At 41.3% G+C, this 22,555-nt stretch overlaps 1 protein-coding gene across 2 annotated transcripts in view; it reads left to right on the forward strand.

Moving 5' to 3' along the window:
* Window positions 1-22,555, forward strand: part of UST (uronyl 2-sulfotransferase) — a 165,390-nt gene that overhangs the window by 72,504 nt on the left and 70,331 nt on the right. For both annotated transcript variants that reach the window (XR_015948989.1, XM_035108790.3), the window contains exon 5: window positions 3,584-3,737. Coding sequence is in view for 1 of the 2 variants with exons in the window: in XM_035108790.3 (XP_034964681.3) it covers window positions 3,584-3,737 (154 nt within the window). In the remaining variant the exon portion in view is untranslated. The remainder of the gene's footprint in view (window positions 1-3,583; window positions 3,738-22,555) is intronic.

Consider the following 22,555-nt stretch of genomic DNA (forward strand, 5'->3'; position numbering starts at 1 on the left):
AAAAAACAAGTTAAGTTGTTTTTGCTTAATTTCAGTTCTTGGTCTTGCATACAAAATGTACATACATTGGCTTAGTTCCCACAAGTTTTTTTAAAATTTCACTACAAGAAAAAAAACACTTTACTTAGTGGGTAAAGGAGTCGTCCTTCCTGGAAAATACAAGCAAACCAGCACTGTGTTACTCTTCACTCATTTAATTGGTACTGTAATTTGGATATTGTGGCTAAATTTTAACAGTGCTTCCATTCAAACAAATAAGAACTCTTGGGTTGACTTTCTTTCCAAGGATAACTTGTCACACCTGCGCAATGTTTAACTAATGCTCCAGCCTTCTTAAAATAGAGAGTTTCCCTGTTTGAAGAAAAGCAGATTTAACTAGTGAGCAGTACTCTTTAAAAAAAAAAACCACACATATTGCTACCATTGCATTTAAGGGAGTGTTACTACATGGTTCTAAGTTAGCTGCAAATGCAGCACATAAATTTGCAATAAGCTTCGTTGAAAACCACACGGTGCTGCAGCTTGTATGGAACTCTTCCACAGATAGGGATCGTTCTTCTTGGCTCTAGGTTTGAGGATTCCCATGGGAAAGTGCCTTCTGGTGAGCCCTTTCCTACATCAGTTAGTAAGCATGCCTAGTAGCAGCAGCTGCAAGTAGCTACAAAGCTGCCACCATAAGCTTCCCACATTATCACCAGCAGAGAGTTGCTCTGGAACATGGTGGAAAACTTAAAATAGTGGTTTGCAGACCCAGAGCAAGCATCATTACTTGACTCAGCTTGGAAGTGGTGAGCTTGGCTGAAAAAGAGTGAGAAGAGAAGAACTGGGCATAGCAGCAGCAGGCCTAGGAAAGCAAAAAGAGGAACTGTAGAACAAATTCATGTTCCTTCTTCCCATCTCTAGCTATGAAACGAGAGACTGTCCAAACGTGGTTGGCTGGTTTAAACTCATGATAGCCATAGGCATAACATATATGATGCTTCCTGTATTGGGGAAGTCATGCTCTCCAACTAACCTTCCTCGTGACATTGTTGTGAGGGAGTAACAGTATGGAGTGCTCCTAGTGGACAGAAAACAGATGTGAAAATAAAATCGAATGGTGTCCTATACATCTGTGGGGTTCCCAGTGCTGGGTGTGGGGCGGAAAAGTATTGTATGCTCACAGGGAAGTGTTTATACGGTACTCCATAACTGGGAATGGAGAAAGCAAGGTTGGTCTTGTAATATGATAGCCCTAGATTGCAGCCTCATCCTTTTAGATGAAATTACAGTAGGTCAAAACCAGCACTTTGCATTGAGCTTGGAAACCAATTGGTAGCCAGTGCAGATGTGCCAGAATTGGTGTTATATTTTCAGACTGTTGCTGTCCTAGCTTAAGTGTGATATTGAACTTGAGATTCTCAGCACTTTGAGATTTTATTTATTGTCATATTTTGCAGGATGTCTCAGGCCTAGGATTTCAATATTTTTCTTATTCTTAGCCAAGTTTCCTTATATTTTATCTTGATGCATATGGGCTGCTGTTTTTTAGGAGGAGGAATACTGACAATTCTTCATGCTAACAATTCAGTGATTCCCTTCAACTGGTTCATTGAAAAGTACATTCATTTTTCCAACTCACAAAAGGATAAGGAAAATACTTTCTTTGAAAGCACAAGCAGTAACATCCCCCCCTCCAATTTTTCAAAGATTTACTGTTTGAAACACACTTGTGATTTTAACTATTGTCACTACAAGCCTGGTGGATGGTTTAGGAATGCCAGATACAGTATTATTATTGAAACTAAGTAGATGTGGATGGACCTGGCTATCAAAACCACTGGGAGTCTTACATAAACACAGAATATAAATACAGTAAAAACTTTATTTGATGTACAATTTTTAAAATAAAATAGTGCCTTTGAATACTGCTATATAATATGGAAAACTCAGCAATGGCCAGAGGATTGGAGAAGATCAGTCTACATCCCAATTCCAAAGAAGGGCAGTGCCAAAGAATGCTCCAACTACCGCACAATTGCGCTCATTTCACACGCTAGCAAGGTTATGCTTAAAATTCTACAAGGCAGGCTTAAGCAGTATGTGTACCGAGAACTCCCACAAGTGCAAGCTGGATTTCGAAAGGGCAGAGGAACCAGAGACCAAATAGCAAACATGCGCTGGATTATGGAGAAAGCTAGAGAGTTCCAGAAAAACGTCTACTTCTGCTTCATTGACTATGCAAAAGCCTTTGACTGTGTCGACCACAGCAAACTATGGCAAGTTCTTAAAGAAATAGGAGTGCCTGATCACCTCATCTGTCTCCTGAGAAATCTCTATGTGGGACAAGAAGCTACAGTTAGAACTGGATATGGAACAACTGATTGGTTCAAAATTGGGAAAGGAGTACGACAAGGTTGTATATTGTCTCCCTGCTTATTTAACTTATATGCAGAATTCATCATGCGAAAGGCTGGACTAGATAAATCCCAAGATGGAATTAAGATTGCCGGAAGAAATATCAACAACCTCAGATATGCAGATGACACAACCTTGATGGCAGAAAGCAAGGAGGAATTAAAGAACCTTTTAATGAGGGTGAAAGAGGAGAGCGCAAAATATGGTTTGAAGCTCAACATCAAAAAAACCAAGATCAGTAAGAGATTTCACCTTCTTGGGCTCCTTGATCACTGCAGATGGTGACAGCAGTCACGAAATTAAAAGACGCCTGCTTCTTGGGAGAAAAGCAATGACAAACCTAGACAGCATCTTAAAAAGCAGAGACATCACCTTAAACCATCACCTTAAAGCTATGGTTTTCCCAGTAGTGATGTATGGAAGTGAGAGCTGGACCATAAAGAAGGCTGATCGCCGAAGAATTGATGCTTTTGAATTGTGGTGCTGGAGGAGACTCTTGAGAGTCCCATGGACTGCAAGAAGATCAAACCTATCCATTCTTAAGGAAATCAGCCCTGAGTGCTCACTGGAAGGACAGATCGTGAAGCTGAGGCTCCAATACTTTGGCCACCTCATGAGAAGAGAAGAATCCTTGGAAAAGACCCTGATGTTGGGAAAGATTGAGGGCACTAGGAGAAGGGGACGTCAGAGGACAAGATGGTTGGACAGTGTTCTCGAGGCTACGAACATGAGTTTGACCAAACTGCGGGAGGCAGTGCAAGACAGGAGTGCCTGGCGTGCTGTGGTCCATAGGGTCACGAAGAGTCGGACACGACTAAACGACTAAACAACAACAATATAATATGAGTTACACAGAAACTTGATTAAAGTCAAACTGACAACCAACCACATGATTTATCAGATTAGATTCCCTAGTAAGCTTCCGTAAAACAAATTTTGTTGATTACAGCATGCTTTTCTAATACTAAGATGCCAGATTACAGTTTGCTTTTTCTAATGTGTAGTATTTAACCCCTGCTTTAAGGGACAGAAAAGCCTTGATACTTGTGGCTTCAGAAATAATATTGTAGTTGTAATTTTCATTTTTTTAAAAAAAATGCAAGAAGCAACCTCCTCAGACACTGAAGTTTTACATTTTTTGACATGGCTGTCTGTGATTTGATATTTCTTTGTTTCTGTTGTCCAGGTTTGGAGGAGACCAACCAGTATACATCAATATTATTAGAGATCCCATCAACCGTTTTTTATCCAACTACTTCTTCCGCCGCTTTGGAGATTGGAGAGGGGAGCAGAACCACATGATCCGCACCCCAAGCATGAGACAAGAAGAGAGATACTTAGTAAGTTCTGAATTCTTAAGTCTTTCATAAAGTCAATCTATTGCACTTCATAGCTTTGCGTCTGCCAGATTTCAGAGTCCCTGCAGATATATTGTACATCCACATTCTCTTACCTGGATCTGGATGTTACATTTTATGTTTATGTTTTGATCACATTTTGTTGCTAAGTGGCTCTGCCCCACTACCTTCTCAGAGGCCCTTGGTGAAAGCTATTGCCTGGCATCTACCAGCAAGGCCAGACTGCTGAATTAGATCCCTTGTGACAGCAGACTTTGATAAGAGTTGTTTGGAAGAGCAGGATGCAAAATGCTGCCTGAATAATCCTGTTTCTCTGTGAACACCATATAATTTATGTTCTTGTACTAGATTTAGGTGTGATTTTTCTTTTTATATTCTTTGGGAGCCACTCAGGCTATAAAGCTGGATATAAGCATTCAAAATAAATACAAATACAGTGGTACCTCTGGTTACGAACTTAAATTGTTCTGGAGGTCCATTCTTAACCCCAAACCGTTCTTAACCTGAGGTGCGCTTTCGCTAATGGGGTTTCCCGCTGCGCGTGTGCCTCTGGCGTGAGATTTCTGTTTGCATCTTGGGGCAAAGTTCGCAACCAGGAGCAGCTACTTCCGGATTAGCGGAGCTCGTAACCTGAAGCGTTCGTAACCAGAGATACCACTGTAGATGTGTTAAGTCAGAAATGAATTAGTTAGCCTTGACATTTAAAGTGAGGCAAAATTGTTCAGAAGCATTTGGGTAGTTGTGGTTTAACATTCTTGATTTTTCTGACCCATCCCAATCTCTGTTTTAGTAGATTTTGAATATGGAGTATCAAGTGGTTTCTAAAATAACACATAGAGGTGCTTGGGCTGCATTACTATACCATAAATCAGCTAAGGACATATAGTAACTGGAGCGTCAAACCATTCTTAGAATATGGGAGTTGAAGCAAGGAGATGCACATTCCAATCCCTACTCAGCCAGAGCCCCCCTGGGCTGGCCACTATCTCTCTTCCCAACCTACTTCACAGCATTATATGGTTACAAGGGGGGACCATTTCTAGGAACCCCTTAATGATACATTGATGTTTATGCTTTCTTTGGCCCAGGAGGAAATATTGGAAAAGAAAATTACCTCAGTGCTGGCATGTTGCAAAATTTCTAAATATTTAGATAGAAATCTAATAACATGCATAAAATGTTATAATGAGGTTTTTTTTTAAAAAAATGAAATGCTTATGTGTAAAACATTCCAGTTCAGTTGCAATGGAGATAATAATGATTAATCAGTAGCCTTCCACATATATGTTTCAAGGTGATGCATGCAATATAATAAAAAGCAGGTTAGAAACAGCATAGAAAATAACAGCAAATGAACTGAAAAACAATAAAAGGAGGCAACTGTGGCAGAAACCTGTGCTTCCAGCCAGGAAAGCTTGCCAGAACAAAATGTCTTCAATTCTTTCTGGAAAGTACAGATAGTGGATGTCTGTGTCATATGGCATAAACACTGTTTCGTAGATCAGGGGCAGCCACACTACAAGCTCTGCTCTGTATTACTGTGGAGTGAGTTTGTGATCAGTTTTGAACCTTAGAAGAAAATCTCTTGCAGACCACAGGGAACTACTAGTTATATAAAGGATAAGGTGGTCTCTCAAGTAACCTGGAAGCAGACTGTTTGTTGCAATTACGCCAGGCTTCCATTGAGACTGTAAGACTTGCTGGTTTAAATGGCTTTTGGATGCTGATTTGATGAGGCTATGGAATTTTTTTGTTGGCTGAATGTTTTTAGTGGTTTGGCCTTTTCTAGTTGTATTTGTTTTTATCTTTTGGTGTTTTTGATATAAGCTGCCTTGAATATAAAAAGGGAAGTACGGTAAATCAGTATCTAATTTAAATAACAGGCCAAACCCTACGCCAAAGGATAAATGGACATAAATCTGACATCAGGAATTACAAGACAGAGCAACCAATAGGAGAACACTTCAATCTCCCAGGACATTCTATACAAGATCTCAAAGTAGCTGTCTTACTACAAAAGAATTTCAGAAATAGACTGGAAAGAGAAGTTGCTGAATTGCAACTTATCACCAAGCTCAAAACCATGGAGGGACCTGGTTTGAACAGAGACATAGGATTCTTATCTCATTATACATGATAAAGCGATCTTCAGCCATCCCAACTCTTGCTTTTTCATGCAAGACCATTTGCAGTTGTTCACAGGCGTCAACAGCTATCAGTCAGTCAATCACCCATTTCCACCACCCTTCTGAGTGATACCCCCTCCCCACCCTTTCCCTACATAAGCGCCTAGGGACTTCTGCTTCAGTGTATCTGAAGAAGTGTGCATGCACACGAAAGCTCATACCAAAATAAAAATTTAGTTGGTCTTTAAGGTGCTGCTTAAAATAAAATAAAAATACATCTGAGTTTGTAAAAGTGAAAAATAATAGTCATTTGCCTGCAGTTCTGTAGTTTATTCCTTTTGTTATTCAATACAGTATAGATATGTGCATGTGTTTTATAGATAAATGATAGATGATAGATAGAGATAGATAGATAGTGTGAGGGACAGAAGCTATAGACAGCCCCCTCCCATCTTAAACACAAGCTCTTCGCCCAGGGCAAGTGGAAGCGGGGAGGGGGATGTTTCTAGTGGGGAATCAGGAAGCAGAAGCCAGGGCTCAGGCAAGGTTGGGAAAGGAAGGGGGAAGTAGGGAAAACGCGGGACAAAGACCGATCCCAGCGACCCCGGAATTGCGTAGGAAGCGACGGGGGCAGAGATTTAGTATCCCCAGGCTACTTTGCTGGAGGAAAACGCGGGAATCTCCATTCGGAGGTTCTGCACCCGACTGACAACATGTACATAGCACTGTTTCAGCACTGTAAATAGACTGCACTAAATAAAAGGATAAAAATGCAGAGCTGTGAGGAGTCGTTACTCTAGAGTAGCCACCAGCGCCACTGTGACAGATAGTTTTGACAGAAGAATCTTAATTTGTGGCCACATACCACAATTTTACAATGCAATTCTAAACAGATTTACTCAGAAGTGAGTCCCATTATGTTTATGGTTGCTTATGGTTACAAACTTTAGCTTAATGAAGTTAGCAGGCTTCAGTGAACTGAATGTCTCATTGTCCACTAGAACTCTTGGACATTCAGAATAAAGGTGAATATTGGAAGATTCAGGGCAGATAAAAGAAAGTACTTATTCACACGGCACATAGTTAAATTATGGAACTCACTCCCACAGGAAGCAGTAGTGGCCACCAACTTGCATAATTTTAAAATAGCATTGACAAATTTATGGAGGAGACAGCTAGGATAGCTGTGGCCATAATAACTGTGCTCTGCGTCCACAGTTAGTCAGTAATGCTTCTGAATGCCAGTTGCTGGAAACTACTGGAAGGCAGAGTGCTGTTGTGTTCTAATGCTTCTTGTGAGTTTCTCACAGGCATCTGGATGGGCAATTTGAGAACAGGATGCTGGTCTAGATGTGTCTTTGGCCTGATATAACATCTATTTTCTTAGAGAATTGCTGCCATTTCTGCTTTGTCAGATAGCAGTTGTTTCTTCATCTCTCCTCCACCTCTGTCATTTATAAACTAGGAATCCTATGAACAATCATAGTTTATATTTCGTGTAACACTTGTTTGCCAGTAAATAAATGTAGATTAGTTGACTGGATATTCTGTTAGGCCTGTTACACCAATTCCTTTAAACTTGTGTTCCATCTACTTAATAATTACAAACTCATTGTAAATATTTCTGAATGTCACAGTGATAATTTTAAACAGTCTTTTGGGACAGTGAATTTTAATACGATCTTTTTCTGAGAGCATATTAATAGCTTTCCATTATGTGTGCGGTTTGTATGTGTTTGTTCTTTGATATGTGCAGGAGACAGAAGAGTATGGAAAAGTGTATTTATGCCAAAGTCTTTGGGAACATCACTGTAGAAAATGTGAAATGTTTCTAGTACACTTTGTACCTCAAGACTTTTGCTAAGTGTTACATGCGCTCTGCTTTCATGTGACGTAGGAGTCAAGTGCTGGCTGTCTCTCAAGTGTTCTCTTGAAAATGAAAAACTAGGTAGCATTTAGGCCTTCCAGGCTAGTTTTAAAGTCTTTGAGGTTACCTATTGTGCGTAACTTAAGAACTATGTTCAGTTACAACATAGTGGATTTAAATATCTGTAAGGTAGCCCTGTGGCCTAAAACATTGTTGGGTGAGCTGAAAGCTTTCTCATTAGAAACACTTACTGTTTCTTCTGTTTTGTATAGAAAGGCCTAATCGTTTTCTTGGATTATCATCCTTTTTGGCAGTCTTTGCTTGACAGTTGTCCTCCTCAAAGAACACTGTTATTTGTATTTGAGGAAAGTACTGGCTGGCTGCCAATAAAATGTGTTACAAGAAGTCAGTTGTTCTCAATGGTAAAGATGTGTGTGCTTTTCCCCCCTTTGGTGTGGGTTCCCCCCACCCCCACCCGGTCATGATTTCCAACCAAATGTTCTTTGCAGTGCAAAAGATATATTAAAGCAGATCCAGCTGTGAATTGGTTGTTGCAACCAACTAGGAGGAAAAGGAAGGCTGCCACTATGCTACATGTTCTGTGACACTCCCCTTGAAGATTGTTCAAGGTTGCAGCTGGTGCAGAACATGGCAACCTTCCCTTTTTGACAGGGGAAGTGAATAGGTCACGCTGTATTAATGCTAGAGGCTGTACTCGTTTCTGTTCGTATTCTGCTCCAAATATCTGGGACCCACTTGATTAGATGATACAAGAGTCTAACTTGGCATGTCAGCTTCATACAGCTTTATGTTTGTTTGTTGAAGACCATCCCATATATTTGTTGGTAAACCCATGTGGTCTTTTGATTGTGTTCTCTGGATTTTATATGTGAACAATGTCACTGAAACGAACAATTCCACTCAATTCTTCAGTAGTGAGAAGCATAGTAACATAGAACTGGACTTTCTAGTGGTAACACCACCCTTTGTTGTGGAATGTCTTCCACACAAATGTTTATAGCCACCCAATAATGACAGGTCTCTGGGCAGCTTACAGAGTTTAAATAATAGAAAATTTACAACCAAACAAAATGCAACTGAATTATAAAATCATGCCTTACTTTAAAGCAGAGATCAAGGAAAAGAAACTTTGTAGCCACTAGTTTAAAACTGAAGGCAAAACACAAAGTTTCAGAACTTCTCCCTGCTCAGGTTGGAGTACTAAGTGCCAACCAATATACGGTAGCATGAAGATTTCATAGGAAACTGGTAGCATATAATGGAACTATTTCAAACATTCACAGGAAGTAGTTTAGTTTCTGGAAATGACAGCTGTAAGCATGGCTGCTGGGAGGAGATATATATATGAGGATATATATATCATTTATACCCCACCCATCTGGCTGGATTTCCCCAGCCACTCTGGGCGGCTTCCAACAAAATATTAAAAATATAGAGTCAACAAGAATTCATATTCCAAGCTAGTCAAGATGTTTATAAAACAAGATTGCTAGCTGATGTCATGATGAAAACACACAGTGCTGAATATTAACAGCTGACAGGTCCCTGTGCTCAATGTAAGAGCATTTTCATGTGCTAACGACTGAGCACACCGCTCAGTCTGAACTGGAGAAACCTCCACAATGGGTCACTCCTACTAAAGAGACCCTTGCCATGTAAGATGGGGCAGTTACTTTCCAAACTAAAACATGGGAAGTGAGTCATATACGCAAAGCCATACAGTGAGTAAATTCTAGAGGCAGGACTTGAACTCGAAGTCACTAGGATACACGTTGGTCCTCATACACTCCTCTTGAAATACTAACCATTTATGGTTGCCAGGAAGCAGTTATCTGAGCTAAAAGCTAACATTCCGACTCCAATTCTAGGATTTGCCAGGTCCACCGCAGGTTTGACATTATGCAAAGAAACTGGGACCTGGGCATTTTCATATTTGCGCTTCGTGCTGAAGAGAGAGCTTCCCATTTTCTTGGTAGGGGGGAAGGCAAGTTTCTCCACTTCCTCTGCTGGCGATTTCTCCACCTCCTTATAGACAATTATATATATATATATATATATATATATATATATATATATATATATATATATATACACACACACACACACACACACACACACACACACAATTATTTATTGGGTTGTTGTAGATATTGTTTGGCTTGTTAGAGCCAAATGGACCTCTTGGCACCTATCTGAAGATGTAGATTTAATAAGTGAAATTCTTTGTGGCTATTAACTTCACCCTCAAAGTATAACTTAAACTTCAGAGCTGTGTTTTAGCTTTTTGACCTATCAAAATGTTCATTGTCTCCTTATGCTTGCCCCGTGTGCTCTGTAAGAAACAAAGGATTAAATTTATCACCAGTGACTATGTTACCAAATGTGATGTGCTACTGCCTCAAAGTACCAAGGTTTTGGCCTTTGAAATATCAAAAATGTTTGTGGAAAATTCTACTGACCATTTGGAATCTTAGTGTAAATATAGCTTCACGCCTTGAGTCTGCTCCAAAGAAAACATCAATTTGTACAAAATGTTGGATAAGCTGTTTTAAGTGTTTTGGTGAATGTCTGTGTTTATCAAGACTTTACTTAAAGCCAGCAAATCTTTTATCCAAAGCCAGATACAGTATAAGCAGCTGCTGCATGGTGTGTGCACAATTTTGCTACTTGAATTGACTTTGGGAAAAGTTAAAGTGCTGTCTGCCTTTCTATCTCCCAGCTACTGATATTAAAACAGGCTGCTTTATAAGTCAATACCAGCCCTTTGCCCCTTGGTCATTTTTGTTGCCGTTTTCTGCATGTTTTCCAGCTTTCTTCCTTTCCAAGATGCCGGAACTGAAATTTATGTGCTTGCACCATAAATTTCTACCCCTTTCCTCATGTTCTCCATGGGATTCATCCTTCTCACAGTTATTATACACTGGGTCAACACCACCAATCTGCTATCCATAAAAATACAAGAAGAGCTCTAACATCTCAGATCTTTTAATTCAGCAACCTGTTCTCACAGTAGCCAACCAGATGCCTATGTGAAGCCATCCATCTGGAATTCCCCAGTTACTGGTCTTCACAAACATACTGGCTCTGACAGTGGAGGTAGTACACAACCATCATAGCTAATCTTTAGCTATAATGATACCAAGATCGGTTTCCTGGTCAGTCACTGCCAACTCAGACCCCCACAGTGTATATGTGAAGTATATGTGATTTGGATTTCAGCAGATTTGGCTGCCTCACTGATCCATCCCTAACTCCAGATCATTTATGACACTACAGATCCTTGCAGGACCCCACTTCTTACAACTCTTCATTGTGATAACTGGCCATTCCTGCTCTCTACTACTCGTTCTTTATCCAGATGCTGAGCTACAAGGGGAACTGTCTCTTTTCCAACAACTACAAACTTTACTTGGGAACCTGCGGTGAGGGACTTTGTGACAAACTTTTGCAAGTCTGTGGAATTTGGTGTCTACCAGATCATCCCTCTCTGCTTGCTTATGAACACTCCCAGAGAACTCTGATATTGCTAGAAATATTAAAATAAAGGAAACTTATTGTAACTATTCATCGTAAAATGAAAATACCATGGCAGCTTTTGGCAGGATAAACTAATAGAACAATTGTTGCTATTCCAAAATAATAGAGAGATGGAAAAAGACTTTCCTCCCTTTTATTTAACAAAAAAAGTTACCTACAGTCAAATGTCTTGAAAATATAAATTACAAGTACAAATAGAAATAGAAAAGTAAACCAGGTTCTCTGCCAGTGTGATTGATTGATTTATTACGGTTCTTGACCAGCACACATAAATATGCAATACATAAAACAATAAAAGAAAAACAGTAATAATCTAAAAATAGGCAATAAATATAGGTTTTAACAATTGTTTAAAAGAAAACTGATTAAAAGGAGTGATACTACCTAGGGAGGTAGACTACAGCAATTAATAACACTGGGTCCTCTTTAGCTAGTCCTGAAGATGTTCTGAAGATATTTGGACACTGCTAATTAGATTAGACCGAATTTTTATGACTCTAGCATGGAATTTGGCTACCTTCGCTGACACATTAGAGTTAGCGTCGGAAAGAAGCCACTCTATATAGAAATTATCCGAGCGTCCAGGTAGCTCTGCCAGTATAGTGTGGATAAGCTCGCCAGTGTGACTTGGCAGCCTGCATTGTACCATGACATGGGCTGCTGTGGTTATGTGTAAATGCCATGCATTTCCCCAATGAATCATTGCCCTTCATTTGAACAGATTCAAGGTAATACAGCCTAAGTCAGCTACGGTAAATACAGATTGCATGTAACACAATTTGCTGTTGCTTATTGTAAAATAAGGACAAGGACCTTTTAGCTCTGACCATTAAAATGTTCCAGGTGAGATGCTGTCATGGAAGCTGGTGAAGTTTTTGGTTAATTGACAAGTTACTGAAAGACGCTGTTCTAAGGCCACTTTCCACTGCACTTTTATTGTAGGTTAGCTGTATTACCTCCAGAAAATGTGCCTAGCTTTGGAGGAAGGTTGGAGAATTCCCCAGGCATGAGCACCTTTGTGTGAGCCCTGGATAGAATCTTTTATTTCAAACCTAGCTTCAAGGTAACAGAGTAAGAGATTTACTGTAAATTAGTCATCATGCCATTTTATTTGGTCATTATAAGGAGAGCATGCTGATCTCTCAATTTCCCATTTGAAGCATGAAAATTGGCAGCTTCAGCATGACTTTCAACTAGGTATTGGCAGGTTGTCAATAAGAACTCATGATAGAGCACCACTTTAGAGAGCTCTGTTGAAAACATTGATCAGAGAAAATCAAAGGCAGAAGAACATTGCTTCTTCTGATGTGTTTGAAGAAGAGACTAATTTGCAAATTATTGATCATAGTCTTTGAACAACTGCCTGAAGGTACACAAGAAACTGCTTGCTACAGCAAATGCATTAAAAATGCAAAAATATAGTCCTTAAGTCTATGATAAATGCCAGAGACCTTTTAAATTCTGAATTTAATTTTTTTAAAGGCCTAAAGTTAAGGCAAACTAGTATAAACTGATCTAATAAGGAAAATATATGGCTATCCAGGTGGAATACAATGTTTTACATCAATAGCTTGCAGCACACACAAAAACACATTTAGAATTGAAAATGCATTGATGCAATTTTATGCATTTTAAAATGCAGTTTGCATTTTTTAAAGCAAATAAGTACAGCACAATGAAAACCAATCTGAATGCAGACCGTGAAGTCCTTCAAGGGAGGGCTCCAGGCCTTCTAGATAAATGTTTATATAGTATTAAAAATCCATTGAAAACAGTGTGGTTCATAGCAGTAAATTGTCTCTCAAGCCTATGGATTAAAAGGCTAAGCCAAGGAAGACATAATCAAGTCAGAACACTAGGTTGCATGAAGATTTTGCAATCAATTGTGCCTTCTGGAAAATGAAGGGACATGCACTCAATAAATCTGGGTGAGTTGTGGCACTTGTAATTGGTCACATCACAGACACGGTATCTGATGGTTGCTTGAAATGCTTACCTATACTGGTGCTAGCTGGTTTGGGGGAAATGTGCATTAGCAACTAAATAATGTCATTTCAATAAAGTCATCCCAGCAATAAAAACTGTACAGTAGCCAAAGATCTTTGGATGCAGCACTACAACTGCATGAAGAAGAGAGATTATGTGAAAATATTTGTCAAAGGGGCAATATTTGTTTTTTGGTAACAGCTACAGTTTGCATTGCTTCCGGTGACAGTAATCTTGTTCTTTGGAATCCTTCATCATGTTACCAATTTCTGGAAGATAAAGAGGCTAAGAGGATTCTGGGTTTTTTGTTTTATTTTGATTAAATCATTTTTCCTTTGGCGGTAACTGTGGCCATGCATAGGGTTATGGACTGGAAACTGTAACTTGTCACCCCAGCAGTCTTGTGTGGACATTGAAATAATGCTGTTGGCCTTATTGTAGTCTCTAGTAGACTCTTACCCTTTCTTGAAACACCCACACAATCTGGCACGATGCATTATCACTGGCACATCTCCTTGCAACGGGCCCCATGGTGGAATAGTATTGGCTGCAAACCTTTGGCTCGAATAGCTTGGCAGCCTGTGCATGCAGTTTTGCACCACATCTGCTAAGCATATGGTTTCCTTTAGCCATCCCCCTGCATTCATAAGCAAGTTCAAGTTCTACTAACATTAAAAAATGGAAATTTAAATAAGCTGATAATGTACTTCTCTGGAAAATGTTTTATAATGCATTTTTATATATCATAGAATCAGAGGATTGTGGCGTTGGAAGGGACCCCAAGGGTCATCTAGTCCAACCCCCTGCAATGCAGGAATCCATGACAGATGGCCATCCAACCTCTGCTTGAAAACCTCCAAGGAAGGAGAGCCCACCACCTTATGAGGGAGTCTGTTCCACTGTCAAAACATGTCTTACATTCAGAAAGTTCTTCTTGATTTTTAGTCACAATCCCCTTTCTCATAACTTGATTTATTGGTTTGGGTCCTACCTTCTAGAGCAGGAGAAAACCAGCTTGCTCCATCTTCCATATGACAGCCCTTGAGGTATTTGAAGATGGCTATCATATCTCCTCTCCCATCTCCTCTTATCCAGGCTAAACATGCCCAACTGTCCCTCATGCTGCTCTGCTGATGCTGCTCTGCCAGGGAGTGTTTGGGAGGACTGCTCCTCCTGAAGCCCACTTCCACCTTGGGCTTGGGGGCGGGCCCCACACTCCACCACAGCTTTAAGGCTCCTAGGAGGCCTGAAACAGTGCCACTGCTGCTCTCCTTGTAATTTTGAGGTGTTTGTAACTTTTATTGTTTTTGGTTTTTGTTTACTGTTTAGTTTGTTTGGTTGTTTTCTGTACAGTATTGGTTTTAAATTTGATTTTAAGGGGAGGGGTCAGGGCTGCCGGGGAGTGGGTCCCAGCCAACAAAATGGCTGGGGCAGATTCCACAGGGGGGGGGGGATGCACTGGGACAACTGATCTCAGTGATCACGGGTAGGTGGAGGAGTTACGCTAAGACCAGACCATGTCATTACTGAGGAGGGAGGTTTAGTCTGAGGACTATCCCTGCCTCCGGGTCTGGTCCTGACCGGATGGATACTCGAATCAGCAAGGGATGCCCACACGACCTGAAGGTGTTGCTGTGCAATGCCAGGTCAATGATCCATAAGACCACTGCTATCCATGACTTGATCGTGGATGGAGGACTTGACCTGGCACGTGTAACAGAGACTTGGTTGGATGAAGCAGATGGGCCTGTTCTTGCTGCTGCTTGTCCACCAGTTTTCTCTTACGCACAGAAACCCAGGCCTTGTGGGGGGGGGGGGTTGCAGTGATTTTTAGGAAGTCATTAGTTTATACCAGGCGTCCTATTGGGAAGACCAAGTTCTCTGAGTGCATGTTCTGGAAGTTGGGCAATAGGGGCAGTACAGGATTCCTTTTGGTGTACCGACCTCCCCGCTGCACCAAGGATTCCCTGCCCGAGCTGCTTCAGGTTGTGGCGGATGTTCTCCTGGAGACACCTAGTTTGGTTGTCCTAGGGGATTTTAACATCCATGCCGACACAGCCTTACAAGGGGCCGCTCGGGACTTCGTGGAAAGCATAGCCTCCATGGGGCTGTCCCTGAATAAGTCTGGCCCAACTCATAACCGCGGACATGCCTTGGACCTGGTGTTCACCTCTATGGATGTTGGTGATCTGACACTAAGCAAAAGCGAAACTAAAGAAGTGCCATGGTCAGATCACTACCTGGTGCAACTGGACTTCTTCGCGACCCTTCCCCTCTGCAGGGAGGTGGGACCCGCCACCTAATGGATCCAAATGGTTTCCAGAGAGTGGCAGGGGATGCTTTATCCCATGTTGATGGCCTTTCAGCCGATTCCCTGGTGACCCACTGGAATGTGGAGTTAACCAGGGCTATTGACTGTTTGGCTCCGAAGCGCCCTCTCCGATTGCATGGAGTCTGGACAGCCCCATGGTTCTCCATGGATCTGAGGGCAATGAAACAATCGCTGAGACGGCTAGAGCGCTGGTGGCGGATAACTGATTCTGAAGCTGAGCGGACACGGGTTAGAGCTCAATGTCAAGCCTACCAAGTGGCGGTAGCGACGGCGAAGAAGACTTTCTTCACCGCCTCTATTGCATCTGCGGAAAACAGCAGCAGGAGACTCTTTCAGGTGGTTTGCAATTTAGCGGAACCACCTGCTCCATCAGCACCCAGTACGGGCCACATGATCTCCTGTAATGATTTTGCAAAGTTTTTTACAGATAAAGTCGCTCAGACTCAGGAAGAGGTAGACTCTACTGTGGGAGCAGGGGCGGGGGAGTGCTAGAGTCCTGTCTAGTCAAGTTGTGTGGGATCAATTTCAATCTGTTACCTCCGAGGATGTGGACAGGCTGCTTGGACGAGTGAAACCAACCACCTGTCTCCTTAATCCTTGCCCATCCTGGCTTATAAAAGCAACCGGGAAGGGCTGGGCGATGGGCTTCACGGGTTGGTGAATGCTTCTCTCTGTGAGGGAACCTTCCCAGACCTGCTGAAAGAGGTGGTTATTAAACCGCTTCTTAAAAAACCATCTTTAGATGCGGCCAATATGCGGCCAGTCTCAAATCTTCCATTCCTGGGCAAGGTGATCGAGCGAGTGGTTGCTGAACAACTCCAGGCATGCCTGGAAGAAGCGGACCATTTGGATCCCTTCCAGTTGGGATTCAGGCCTCATCATGGGACTGAAACTGCCTTGGTCGCACTGGTCGATGATCTCCGGCGGGCTCGAGACAAAGGTGAGAGCTATTTCCTAGTCCTGCTGGATCTTTCAGCGGCTTTTGACACCATCGACCATAACATCCTTCTGGACCATCTAGAGGGTTTGGGAGCTGGGGGCACTGTCATACAGTGGTTCCGCTCCTTCCTCCTGGGCCGTGTTCAGAAAGTGGTGGTGGGGGATGAGTGTTCAGACCCCTGGGCTCTCATTTGTGGGGTGCCTCAGGGTTCTGTCCTCTCCCCCATGCTTTTTAACATCTACATGCAGCCGCTGGGAGAGATCATCAGGGGGTTTGGGCTGGGTGTTCATCAGTATGCAGATGATACCCAGCTCTACCTCTCTTTCAAATCAGAACCAGTGAAGGCGGTGAAGGTCCTATGTGAGTGCTTGGAGGCGGTTGGAGGATGGATGGCAGCTAACAGATTGAGGTTGAATCCCGACAAGACAGAAGTACTGTTTGTGGGGGACAGAAGGCGGGCAGGTGTGGAGGACTCCCTGGTCCTGAATGGGGTAACTGTGCCCCTGAAGGACCAGGTACGCAGCCTGGGAGTCATTTTGGACTCACAGCTGTCCATGGAGGCGCAGGTCAATTCTGTGTCCAGGGCAGCTGTTTATCAGCTCCATCTGGTACGCAGGCTGAGACCCTACCTGCCTGCGGACTGTCTCGCCAGAGTGGTGCATGCTCTAGTTATCCCCCCGCTTGGACTACTACAATGCGCTCTACGTGGGGCTACCTTTGAAGGTGACCCGGAAACTACAACTAACCCAGAATGCGGCAGCTAGACTGGTGACTGGGAGCGGCCGCCGAGACCACATAACACCGGTCCTGAAAGACCTACATTGGCTCCCAATACGTTTCCGAGCACAATTCAAAGTGTTGGTGCTGACCTTTAAAGCCCTAAACGGTCTCGGTCCAGTATACCTGAAGGAGGGTCTCCTCCCCCATCGTTCTGCCCGGACACTGAGGTCCAGCGCCGAGGGCCTTCTGGCGGTTCCCTCGCTACGAGAAGCCAAATTACAGGGAACAAGGGAAGAGGGCCTTCTCGGTAGTGGCACCCGCCCTGTGGAATGCCCTCCCACCAGAGATCAAAGAGAATAACAATTACCAGACCTTTAGAAAGCATCTCAAGGCAGCCCTCTTTAGGGAAGCTTTTAATGTTTGATGGATTTCTGTATTTTAATATTCTGTTGGAAGCCGCCCAGAGTGGCTGGGGGAACCCGACCAGATGGGCGGGGTATAAATAATAAATTATTATTATAAGACTAGGTTTCCAGATCCTTGATCATCTTGGTTGCCCTCCTCTACACATGTTCCAGCTTGTCAATGTCCTCCTTAAAATTTGGTGCCCAGAACTTAGGTTGGTCTGACCAAGGCAGAATAGAGCAGTACTATTACTTCCTTTGATCTGGACCTTAAACTTTGGTTGATGCAGCTAAGACTAGCATTAGGTTTTTCCGCTGCTGCATCACACTATTGACTCATGTTAAGCTTGTGGTCTACTAAAACCCCTAGATTGTTTTTACATGTACTGCTGGCAAGCCAGGTGTCCCTCATCTTATATATGGTTGATGATGAAGGTAACCTAATAGTATGTTTGTTGATTTCATTTTTAATAGGTATGTTTGTAAATATTAAATGGAGGCATTCAACAGGAATCTTCACCCCAGCTGCCCTTCCTTTTCTCCAACTGTATTCCTAAATATCAGGATAGGACCAGCAACCCCTTCTCCTTATAAGCAGAACTGTTTTTGACTCATGCTCTGGGCTATTCGGGTTATTTCCACAGATAATTTCGCTACAGTCTTATAGTGCCTTCTTGGTCAAGAAACTTCCTGATGTGCCACTCTGCTCAAGCCATCATGACTCCTAAATAGCGTAGCTGGACAAGCAGGCTTCAGATCTGCTTATTCTTTTTGTACTTAATTTTTGATAATGGTTCTCTATAGATAATGGGATTCAACACTCCACTTTAGAATGAGCAGAAGAGAGAAACACTTAGTGACTGTATTAAGTGACTGTATTATTGAGAGATTGAGAGCCCTTATGAGCAGAAATATGGTGTAAAATACAATAAAGAGTTTATTCAGATATCTGTGTAGACTTTAATGGGGTCTTAATTTTCCAGAGTCTGTTTGGGTCATGTACTTTGCCTTTTAGCTTTGTTTGTTCTCCTATCAGCTCTTTGGTTTCTTTAAAAATCTAGAGGAAGATGGTTCAGAAGTGTAGACTGGAAATGAACGATAAATTTAGCCATAAATGCAGAGAAGAGAAGGTGGTCTGGGGTCATGCCAGACAGGATGGAAGAAGTCTAGTTTCCTGTATGATGACCAGCTTGCTCTGTCTGTAAATAATAATGTAATGTAAATAAGCATTTTGGGAGTGGGGGAGTGTTAGAAATTTGGCAAGTGGTTTTGAGGATTCTCACTAGGACAAGGAAATTTTATTTGGCTTTCAATGATGAGCACTGTTGACACAAGCTGTTATGTTAGAAAGGGAAACCCTTTTAGAAGGAGAGTTCACCCCTCACTAGGCTCACACATTGATTTTTTTTTCATATTTTTAATTGATTTTCTTTTTAATTTTGTTTTCTAGTTGAAAACCATTCATTTAGTTCACCACTTCCTCTGCAGCTCTTGTGATATGCCTTCAGTTGACATCTCTCTTCATCTTCATTAGGGAATATATATGAAAGTAGAAAAACCAATTAAATCTAATAGAAAGCTAAGACAAAATATTTGGTAAAAAAAAATGAGATGCCTTTGGTTATATTGTTTAATAATGATGAACTAGATTTGGCTAGTATCTGGAAATGCATGATTAAGTGCTTAAAGGGCTAAGAACAAGTAAGAGCTACTACAGCTCTCTCTTTTTTTAACCCTGCTTTTAATCTGTTGCTTTTTATTAGCCATTACTGTATTGGGACTGTTTTTAACTTTGTGTGATTTTATTTCAAGCCATACAGGTGCATTAAGGACAGTACAAAAATGCTGTATGTGAGCATTTTATATCAGTGTTAGAAACTGAGATATGAAAGCTAGGAACTACATGGCAGCTTAAACTGAGGTTATGGGTGCAACAACGGACTGTCTAGGTGTGCTTTTCTATAACAAGAATACAAAGTGAAAATGAATGAACTGCAGCTAAAACACTATGTTCATTTTTCATATGGTCTAGTCTTTCCCCTGTCCACCCCCCTAATATTCTTAAGAGGGTCTCTTCTCTCGTTTTCAGAGAGTAGCTGGAAGTGAGGAGGCAGAAAAAGGTCCTCCTTTCCTTGCAATCTGCAGTTTTAATCTGAAATCTTAGGTGCAGTACTGCGCCCAGAGCTCAGAAACTGCTCGTGCTAATGAGATTCCCTGGCGCAAAATGTGCCTAGAACAATGGGAGTTTTGCACACTGTTTTATATATAAAAATTTGTATATATTACTTCAAATGCATTTCTGTTGGGAGGGACAGTACTTAAATTTGTAGATACAAGTATTGTCTCTCTGAACATAAATGGGGTCAGGATTCAGAAGTTATTTTCGTATGTGCTCTCTCCATGATATTTCCTTATAACTGCACTAAAATTGGTGGTGTTAAACACACACTATTTATAGTGGGAAAGCTATGGTCCACAAATCAGAACTCTGGCTCTCTAAAAGAACCAGGCTACAATCCTATACTTGCTTACCTCTGAATAATTCATATTGAGCTGAGGTGGGCATACTTCTAAATAGACATGTAGAGAGATGATTACTCATGTTTATCTTCAGTTCTAACATCAAGCTATTTAGGGAATGGAATGGTAGCTAATTTGAAATCATATGATGTACCTAAAGCCTGGCTCTTCTGTTTTAACAAAATTCATTTCTCTGAAAGGGTGGTACAGGTTTGTATGCTTACATCCATTGTAATATCTGTAGGCACTGGACCAGGAAATCATTCATATCAATATCTTCTTATTTCCTGTATTATGATCTAGATGCTTCCTCTGATTTACAAATTTTATAGAAACTTTAATAGCTTATTTCATTTGAAAAAGCAGAAAAGGTCCAGAAATTGTCCACTTGTAGTTCTGTCTTCAGTTGCCATGCTGATGGTGTACACATGCATGTGATACTTCTAGTTTATTACATGGCAACCTGAATATCATCAGTTAGCATGGGAAGTAATATGCCATTGCAGATTATTTTAGTCTACATTGTGATAGCTTATACTTGAATATGCTCTTATATAAACCTTTCTGCTTTAAGGCTTATAATTTTTAGCTTGTTTTTTAAAATCCTCTTAGTAGTTTTCAAAATATGTTATGCAAACCCAGATTTTAACAAGTCTTCTTAAAGCTTAGTTTTCTTAACCAAAGCCAGAAGATAAAGTAGATTTTCATTAGCTGAGAGAAGCCCCTAGGCTTTAAAGGGTTGAGCAGACAAAATACTGGGACAACATTTGAGGGGATAAAGTTTTAGCCTGCTAACATTCCTTAGACAACAACGTATCAGAGCTGAAATCAATTAAATTAAAATTCATAGTTTTAAAAACAATATAATTATTTTAGTTCTGTAATAAGGATCACACATATATGTACTGTTGAGTAATATGCTTTTAAGTGTGCATTGTTGGAGCCATTAATTAGTAGTATTTAAAACTTTTTCCATTTAAGGGTTATCCTTAACACATTTTACAAACACATTATTCTAATTTGCTAATACATAATTCCTCAAATATGGTTGTGAATATTTATGCTTCATTTTTGGAATACCTCCACAAATTTGTTCAGCACAGTGTGTGCTATTGGAATTGTTACATGAATGTGAAGACTGTGCCAGATTTATACATTTGATTATCAAACAGTTAAAGATTTAAAAAACACACCAAAAAAACTTGAGAAGATTTCTTGCAGCAAACTGTGCCTCTGTCATAGGTAAAGGTAAAGGGACCCCTGACCGTTAGGTCCAGTCGTGACCGACTCTGGGGTTGCGGCGCTCATCTCGCGTTAATGGCCGAGGGAGCCGGCATACAGCCAGGCCAGCATGACAAAGCCGCTTCTGGCGAACCAGAGCAGCACATGGAAATGCCGTTTACCTTCCCGCTGTAGCAGTACCTATTTATTTACTTGCACTTTGACGTGCTTTCGAACTGCTGGGTTGGCAGGAGCAGGGACCGAGCAACAGGAGCTCACCCCGTCGCAGGGATTCGAACCGCTGACCTTCTGATGGGCAAGCCCTAGGCTCTGTGGTTTAACGTACAAACATCTGTACATATATCTGTATAATTTCTTGTCTGAGACTAAACGTATTGTTACTCACTTTTGAAAATTTAATCAGGTTCTTGATAAATTATCACTAACCCGCTATCTATATTCATTTTGTCCATTTTAAAGACTATATTCATGAGCTGAAGGAAGTGTTAACTTCCATGCATGAATATTTCAAAAACAATAATGGCTCCCCCACCCCACAGGTTTACTCCCAAAACCTCCCCAGCCAATTTGAGGGTATGGTGGGAAGGTGTTCACTGGACAAATTCCAGGTTTCAGCCTCCCTAGCTGCATAAGTGTATACTATAAAACATTGCATTTTAAAGGGATGCATCACTTGACAAATCTTTCTGTAGTTAGATAACTTGTAGTTGAATATTTTGTAAAGGAACTTGATATTTCCAATACTCATGCTGAGCTTAAAATTATGGGTGAGATTCAATGAGCAGCTGTCTGCTCGCACAGTGGGGCTTTTCCTTCTCCATCTCCCTGCAGCTGCTCGTACACCCCAAATCTGCTTCAGAGGTTTGGAGGGACCCTCCATATCAGATTTTGGGATTGCAGGTGTGGCTGGAAAGGGGAGAAAAGAATTAACAAGTTCCACTGCACAAACAGATTTCTGTTACGCAAGGAAGCGGGTATAACTGGATCTTGTTTTGTTTTTAAAGGGCATATACACACTCAAACACCTGTAAGTTTCAAAAGCAATATAAGTAAAACATGAGGATTCAATTCTGAATGTAGTAAATCATGTTGATGCAATGGTTTG

Source organism: Zootoca vivipara, chromosome 3, assembly GCF_965207765.1.
Source record: "Zootoca vivipara chromosome 3, rZooViv2.hap1.1, whole genome shotgun sequence".
Lineage (NCBI taxonomy): Eukaryota > Metazoa > Chordata > Lepidosauria > Squamata > Lacertidae > Zootoca > Zootoca vivipara.